Here is a 9,113-nt window from a genome sequence, read left to right as displayed (position 1 = left end):
AAAAGTTTAGATTGGTAAACATTTTTCAAGAAGGCATGTCAGATTATACTGAAACATTTCTACACAGTGTCATGTAGAACAAAATAGAGTCCTTTAGAAAAAAGAAAAACCACTTCATAGAACATGAATGTGTCTTACACTGCAAAATATGTGATTTTTTTGCAGATGCCTATTGTCATTACTAACAGTTTCTTAAATATGGTGTTGGCTGGATCCAAGATTCTCTGCCTATAAAGTATACTATGTCTTTGAGTTTTTTCAAGGCAACCATCTTCCTTTCTATATCTGGACTTGGCATTGTAGGGAACACCTTTATTCTTTTGAATTATATGCACATGTTTAAAGGTTCCAAGAAGAAATCTGTACACATTGTACTCATCCACTTGGCTTTTACTAACATCATAATGCTTCTTTCGAAAGTGATACCAACGACAGTAGCAGCCTTTGGCATGGAGAACTTCTTAGAGGATATAGGTTGTGTGATGTCTGCTTACCTAGAGAGAGTGACTCGAGGACTTTCCATCTGCACCAGCAGTCTCCTTACCCTGGTCCAGGCCATCACCATCAGCCCCAGAGAATCTTTTTGGAGAAAGTTAAAGCTTCAATCTTCATGGCATATCCTTCTCCCATTGCTGTTCTTTTGGATTCTCAATTCCTTGATAAGCATGAACTTACTATTCCACATAAAAAATATCAGCAGTATGAACATATCACAACCTAGTGTAAGTGACACCTATTGCTATTTTGTACCAGATAACTTGATAATTAGATGGATTTTTCTTATCCTCATGGTCTTGAGGGATGCTGTGTTTCAGGGTATCTTGGGTGTGGCCAGTGGCTACATGGTATTTCTTCTCCACAAGCACCACCAGCGTGTTCTCTACCTGCAGAATTCCAACTTTCTCTACAAAACTTCTCCTGAGGTGAAAGCTGTTTACAGTGTTCTCTTTCTCATGCTTTGTTTTCTTTTCTTTTACTGGACAGAATGTGCTTTTTCTCTACTTTTAAATTCCTTAATAGAGAATAATTCCATGATGAAAAATATTCAAGAATTTCTGAAAGTTGGTTATGTAATTCTCTGTCCCTTTATACTGATTTCCAGAGATGGAAATCTGGCTCAATGTTAGCATAGAATACCCATTTACGAAAGTTCCATATCATTGACTTACTGCTCACATAGATTTCCTGTTTTCTGTTTTTTCTGTTTGGTTGTGTTACTGAAACAGAATCTGGCCCTCTTTTGAAAGAAATTACGTCAGTGGGGTCATAATCAAGAGAATTTCATCACATGTTTCCAGAATTTGTGAATTCAATGCATGTTAAACAAATAAATGAAAATGAAACAAATAGAAATTTGTCTAAAGATTTCACTGATTAGTGCTCTTACACTGCTCAATGAGCAGTCTGTCTTTAGTAATTGACAAAACATCTGGGATTGATTATTTTTGTGAAGCACTTTGTGTTTTCAAAAATAATTTTATTGTTACTATTAATGTGTTTACAGTGGTGCTAGCATTTCATAAGTGAGGTGATGAGTACATTTCTTTTTTCTGAACAACGTCACACCTTCCTTTACTTTCTACCAGTTTTCTCCTCTCATACCTTCTCACAGGTTTGTTTTTGTTTATTTCTTTTGGAATGAAAAAAATATTTGTATAGAATGCATAGTTATCATTATAATATATCATGTCAACCATTTTGGGGGGTAGGGGTGCCATTGCTAGGGCTTGAGCTCAAGTACCTGGGTGCTGTCCTACGCTTTTGTGCTCATGTCTAGTGCTGTACCACATGAGCCCTAGCTCCACTTTCAGGTTTTTGATGTTTAGTTGGAGATAAGAGTCTCACAGACATTCATGGCTTTAAACTACCACCCTGAGAACTCAGACTACTGACTACCTAATATTACAGGTGTGAGCCCTCAAAAGTCACTCATATTTAAGAATACATAACTTGTTTCACTCATTTCACATATCCATAATAGAAAATATTGGCACTGATTGACACAGCCTTAGACTCTTGCCACGCTTACTCCAGTGGAGTCTGCTTAGCATGGGAAACCATCTATCAGACCTAAGAAAGAGGCTTCAGACACCTATCTCTGAGTATTCGAACTTCACCGAAATCTACCTCAGAGAATGGGGCTTTACAGAGACCTATCTCCAAGTATTGGGACTTCACCGAAGTCTACCTCAGAGAATGGGGCTTCCAAGAGGCCTACCTCCTGGAAAGGCTGGCAAGACCCTGGGAAAGATGTGTTTCTGCCTTTCTTTTCCTCACTATATAAGAGTGTCTATTAATCTTTTACTGTTTCTGCTGTTCATAGTACTTACTCATTGTCAACATTCCCTTATTCAAAGCTCTTTCTTAAGAGTGTTGATGACTCCAATACCTGATGAGTGTCTTAAAAATATGATTAACTCACCAGAATTAAGTGCTAACCTGAAACCCCTCTTATGGAGGCTAGTAGACAAGTCATAAGCAAATATAAAAGTATTGGGGGTTTCACAAAGTCACTTCAGCAGAAGGAATTGTCTGTAAGAGATTTACAAGAAGCTGTAGGCATGGCTAGAACAGAAAGAATGTATGGCAATTGCTGAGATAACTACTTAGGAGAAAGAACTTCCTGTTACACTCTTTCATTTACTAAGACTTGCTAGATCTAGGCCTCTGTGACCTTACTATTAAAGAAGGAACAGGAAAGATCTTATGGGACAGTTAAGGCCTCTATAGAAATAAGGTAATGGTTAGATGGTGACAAACATTGAAACCCATTATATTTCTTAGAGATAAGCCGGAAACAAGTGCCTTTCAGGGGACCAGCTGTTGACCACCCAAGAATGAAGCCCTGCAGCAAGATTGTGTAAACTTTTGCTCTTTCAGGTGAGCAGCTGGTGACCATCCAAGAATGAAGCCCTGTAGCAAGATTGTGTAACCTTTTGCCCTTTCTTATGGAGACTTTTTGCTATAAAAGTTTGTTATCCACTGCATTAAATTGCACTCAAGCCGGGCGCTGGTGGCTCACACCTGTAATCCTAGCTACTCAGGAGGCTGAGATCTGAGGATCGCAGTTCAAAGCCAGCCCGGGCAAGAGAGACCGTGAGACTCCTATCTCCAATAAACCACCAGAGAACCAGAAGTGGCGCTATAGCTCAAGTGGTAGAGCGCTCAACTTGAGCTGAAGAGCTGAGGGACAGCACCCAGGCCCGAGTTCAAGCCCCACGACTGACCAAAAAAAAAAAAATTGCACTCAGCATCCACTCCTAATGTGCGTGAGTTGTCTGTTTGCTATCTCCCCACCTATTCCAGTTCCTCCCCTATGTGTCCTCCGTCATCCCGACAGAACCCGGTCCACGGCAGACTCTAGTATTAAATAGTTAAAAATACTTTTTATGACTTCTTTAATACATTTTTTTTTGCTAAATTTTCCACCATTTTTATACCCGAAGTCTTTTGTTTGGGAAAATGTCGGGATTGAGGCCAGCTGCTGACTGTATCTTCCTCACAAACCAGCACTCAAATGCCCAACACTCTTCATTCCATTGTTAAGACTGCCTCATCTACATGTTTTGTTCTGACTCTGTATCTATTTGTGTGTTTGGCTTGCATTATACCCACACAAAATTGGTGTTATTAATGTTATCATGTCATACTCTGTGAAGTTTATGGTGTGATTGGAGATGTGCAGTATGGTGTTTATCTTAGTTTCAGAGTTTTCCTGTGACAGGCTTTTCTTCTTCTATGCTACAGGAAATAAGGTCAAATAAGAGGTCCCCAACTAAGTCCCCAATATGTGACGGTAACAAAAATTACTGAAAAAGAGTCTGACACTTAACTTCCTTAATTGAGCATTATTACATTTTCTTTCAGATAGTAGATTTGAGATTAGGAAGCAACGGGCTGGTGGCTCATGCCTGTAAACCTAGCTACTGAGGAGGCTGAGATCTGAGGATCACAGTTCAAAGGCAGCCCAAGCAGGAAAGCCCATGAGACTCTTATCACTGAGAAAACACTCAGAAAACCGAAAGTGGTGCTATGGCTCAACTGGTAGAGCACTAGCCTTGAGCTGAAGAGCTGAGGGACAGCACCCAAGCCCAGAGTTCAAGCCCCACAACCAAAAAAAAAATGGAGTTGAGATTAGGAAACCTAAGTCACTTTTACGATCATAAATTCTAATGCTAACACATAGAGAAGACAGAGAGAAAGGTGAGTTAAATTGTTACACATAGCCAGGCTCTAGTGGCTCACACCTGTAATGCTAGCTACTCAAGAGACCTAGATTGAGAAGTCTCTGGACTGAGTCAGACAGGAAAAAAGTTATCAAGATCTTATCTCAACCATGTGGAACATGCCATAATACAAGCCACCTTGAAGGTATAAGTGGAAGCATCAGGGTGCAAGGGCCAGGTTCTTTTCTTTTGTTCTCATTACCTGATTTATGTAACTGTAACCCCTGCGTACATCACCTTTACAATAACAGTTAAATAAAAAAAAATCAAATACAGCAGCTTCTCCTACAATGATGATGGTAATCACATTCATAACCATGGTACCCAAGTAAAAACAAAAGACTATCTAGGGTAGAACAATGGTAGTAGGGTAGAGGGGAAAAAGAAAGTATACTGAGGAGTGAAGGGGAGTGAAGAATGTCACACATACATAGACAAATATGTATTCAGAAAGGGGGAGAAATAAAAGCCAGTGAGGCAGAAAACAATTCCTCAACACTCTGAAGATGGGAGCAGAAGCAAGGTCGGAATGAAAACAAAATGGGCAGAGTGAGCTGGTTAGAGGTACGCGGTGTGCATGTATGCAATCACCACAATGAAATCCCTTGGTATTATGAATATATGCTCATTCAAATATAAAACAAAAATGATAAGTTCATATATTTCTAACAGTGCAGTGAAATAGCTTGGTTATGCTAATCTTTATACTTCTTCTCAGAATAAATTCTTTATTAATCTGAATGTTGAGATCCTAAGTTACATTTGAATACTTTTGAATAACAGTTTTGTGCCTCAGTTTTTTTTTATTATATGTAGGTGTAATATACTAGGGTAAACAAAGGAGGAGGATGCAATGCTTGGTAAGAACTGTACGCATTATCCTGCCCATGTAACTGTAACCCCTCTGTACAGTATGTTCACAAATAAAATAAAATTAAATTAAAAAAGAGAAATGTACTCATTACCTTACTCAGGTAACTGTAACTCCTCTGTACAGCATCATTACAATAAAATTAAATTTAAAAAAGTAAAAAAAAAACTATTTTAGCTTTAAAGAGCAAACTGCTTCAAAATGATGTAGAATGGAGAAAGAAAGAAAGAAAGAAAGAAAGAAAGAAAGAGGAAGGAAGGGAGGGAGGAAGAGACGGAGGGAGGGAGGGAGGGAGGGAGGGAGGGAGAAGAAAAGGAGGTAGGAAAAAAGGGAGGGAAGGAGGAAGAAAGGTAGGGAGGGAGGAAGAAAGAGAGAGAGGGAAGGAAGAGAGAAAAGAGAGACAGAAAAACACAGAGATTGGTTCTGGACTTTAATAAAGAAAATCCAGTGTTTACACAAGGGCAGCAGGCATGGATTAGTAGTAAAGCCTCTGCCTAGCAAACATGAGACCCCAAGATCAAACCTCAAAATAGCAAAAACACAAAATATTTGAAGCAAATCCTGGATATGAGACAAAACTCCATTGGCTAACATACACCCCCACTTTCATTACACTAAGCCCTCCTCTTAGTGATACTTCACAGTAGCAAAAATAATAAATTGAACATCTGGAAATGGAAACTTCAACAACTCTGGTAACAAGGAGTAGGGATGTAGATTTCAGTGCTGTCAGTCAAATTAACCTAAAAGACATGTGTGGAATATTTTATCATACACACCCACAAGACACATGTTTCTAAGCAGCTTATAGAATGTTCACAAAATAGACCAAATTTATGGGATAAAGCCAGTCATCACAGATACAAAAAAAAACACATCTTATCATATTTTTCAGCACTGGAGTTTTATGTCAGACCCTCATATTTGTTTGGCAGGCCTTCCATCACTGAAGCCATATCTCAGCCCTTTTTTAATTTTAATTTTATATAAAAGCTTTCATCCCTTATCTTCCCTCCCCTCCCCTCCCCACCCCACCTTGTAAGCTAGCCTCAAATAGCCATCCTTTTACATATGGCCTCCCACTTACCTGTGAGTGCACACCTGCAGCACAAAGCCCAGCTTGCTGAATAGATTGATTCTCGCTAAAATTTGCCTAGGAAATCCTACCACCCTTTTTCAAAAGCCTTACTCTCAAGTATCTGGGAGTATGAGCTGCTGGATTTTATCAGACTGCAATAGAGTATACCTGGAATTCAGCAGCAAGAGAAATATGCAAAACCATGCAGAAGAAATAACACATTTTTGAATGATCAGTGAATCATTGAAGGAAGCAGAAAATGATTAAATCAAATAGAAATGAAACCACAAATGTATAGAAAATCTCACTCATGCCCATAAGTGAAAATTGTCGATAAAATACTTGAAAAACAGCCTATCAAAAAGCCCATAGAGAAAGGAAAATAGAAGGGGTGAAGTGGTTGAATTTGTTCCAAGTGCACTCTGCACAAGAATGGAAATATCACATAACATCCTTGTATTACACATAAACGGTAGCTCAAATATGAATTTTGTAAACCATACAGTATAGTCAAACTGGTTTCATTCTAATGAAGGAAAGATTTTTCAAACATATGGAATCATAAACATAATGTACCACATAAACAGAATAATGAATAAAAACACATAATCATCTCAATAAATACAGAAAAAAGCTTCCAATGAAATTTACTGTCTTTACATGATAAAATCTGTGAAAAAATAGGAATGGAAAGGATGTACTGTGACATAATAATGATTGCATATAATATACCTATAGCTAATATTTGACTAAGTGTAGAAAACACTCAAGAGTGAGACAAATATGTCTATCATCTCTGTAGTTATTCAATATCATCAATAATCATGCTAAGAAAGGGAAGGAAAACAATATCACTCACAGTAGCACACCCAAATACCTGGGAATAAATTGAAGGGGGTGAAAGTCTCATATAATTTTAACTACACAACCATGCGGGAAGAACTTGAAGAAGACAATAGAAGATGAAGACTTTCCATGCTCCTGGATTGGCAGAAGTCATGTGGAGGGAATGGCTATATTACTGAAACTAATCTACATTTACTGCAATCCACATCAAAACATCAGTGTCATTTTTCATAGAAATAGAAAACTCAGTCTTAAAATTCATGTGGCATTCACAACAGAACTCAAAAAGAACAAACCTGAGGACCAACAGCAATGCTGAGTTAGAATTGGACTACTAAGACTAAATAAGGAAAAAAGCTTAGTAATGGCACAAACAGACATGCAGACAAACAATGACATGGGAACAAAATGGAATTCACAGAACCAGAATGAAAGGGAAACAGAAAATAATAGCATAGAATGTTGAGAAATGTACCCATAGACCTAGAGTTGCCTGGTTTTTGACAAAAGACCCTAAAACCTATGTTGGAGAAGACAGTCTTTTTAACAATTTGTTCCAGGACAACTGGTTATCCACATGTGTGAGTTTGAAATTAGACCTCTGTCCTTCACCTTGTACAAAGGCTATTTAAAAATAAAAGCCCAAGTCTTTCCATTTTCCTAACAAATGGGGCAATGCCATTCTTTCTGATGGAGGCATAGAATTCCATTGTGTATAGATACCACATTTTCTTCATCCATTCATCTACTGAGGGGCACCTGGGTTGGTTCCATATCTTAGCTATGGTGAATAATGCTGCAATAAACATAGCTGTGCTGGTAAATTATATTAAGTGAAATAGTCCAGGCCCAAAGAAACAGGTCCCATGGTTTCCCTTATTTGCAATAACTAGTATATGTCTGAGACAAGCAGAAATGGTCAGATAAGCAGTTAATTGAAATGAACCCCAAGATAAGGATTCAAATGGTTTTTCTTTCTTGTGATTGTTTCTAACATATTAATAAGATAATTTCTTTGTTGCTTTGTATGTCCCTCCCCTCTCGGTATAACCCCTCTTTCACTGTATTTGATGTTGGTATAATTTGTGAAGGGGAAGGGAAAAAACAAGTTGTTTAAATAGGGATGCAGGTGGACCCAGTGCAACAATGAGATGTACAAGTCATTATGTCGAATACAAACTTTACAACTTTCGCCCTTGTGGTGGGTAGAAGGGGGCCTTGCAGGGTGGGGGATCATGGGAAGGGATGGGAAAGGGAAACAAAGGAGGAGGAGGCATCAATGCTTGATAAGAAATGTATTCATTGCAACAGAGAGTACAGGACGAAGGAGCCAGATGCAGCAGGCCAGCGTATTCTACTCAACACCAGCAAGAACCGACAAGGAGTGGACATCTTCATCCTGCCGTTTGCAGACCAGAGACGACCCAGGAACTAAGCCTTGGCGTGAGTAGAAGCCCGACGTCCTCACTTCTTCTCAGGAAGCAGAGGAGGGAAGGCCACCCCTCCCCCACCCCAAGACCGGTGATCTCCATCTTGTAAACCGACAAAGCTCGGCGGAGCTGCTAGCTCCAGCTCAGGCCTTGGAATAAAACGAGTCATTTAGCAGGTCACAAGAACTTAACAGCGAAGTGACCTGCCAGACTCAGCTCCACCCAGGGAAAAGTCACCCAGCTCGGGCGCCAGCCCCAGGAGTGGGTTTCTTCACTGGGTAATCAGAGCCAGAGGCTGCCCCTCCCTCTAGCAGCCTCAACAAGCAATTGAAAATCAGTAAACAGAAACCCTGAGAATGGATCCAGGCCGGGCTCTGTGAGGTTTTCACAAACCAGCCCCGGAAAAGCTACCAGAACCTCGCCTCATCGCTGCATGCCCCTCTTTTGTGATACTCAAAGCAGATCTGTCTCCCAATGAACTAGCCTGGGAGGAGGATCGCCAATCCTGGGTAAAGCAGAGCATATTACTGACTGTTCGAACAAACTGATTTAAGAAACCAACCAAGCCACAGGACCACAAGCAGACCAGAGACTCCAACAAGAGGCTGGTTACGGACACAAGGGAGATACAGGATTTTTCCAACTCCTCCCAAAAAAAAAAA

General features: G+C 39.6%; 1 protein-coding gene across 1 annotated transcript; it reads left to right on the top strand.

The window, feature by feature from the left end:
- Nucleotides 1–242: 242 nt before the first annotated feature.
- On the top strand, nt 243–1,127 carry LOC105997019 (putative vomeronasal receptor-like protein 4). Its single transcript, XM_013031292.1, has one exon. The coding sequence runs from the start codon at nt 243–245 to the stop codon at nt 1,125–1,127; it is 885 nt and encodes a 294-aa protein (XP_012886746.1).
- Nucleotides 1,128–9,113: the final 7,986 nt, after the last annotated feature.

This window comes from Dipodomys ordii, unplaced genomic scaffold, assembly GCF_000151885.1.
Source record: "Dipodomys ordii isolate 6190 unplaced genomic scaffold, Dord_2.0 Scaffold138, whole genome shotgun sequence".
Classification (NCBI taxonomy): domain Eukaryota; kingdom Metazoa; phylum Chordata; class Mammalia; order Rodentia; family Heteromyidae; genus Dipodomys; species Dipodomys ordii.
The sequence above is the reverse complement of the archived record's forward strand: the minus strand, read 5'-3'. Positions and strand labels throughout refer to the sequence as shown.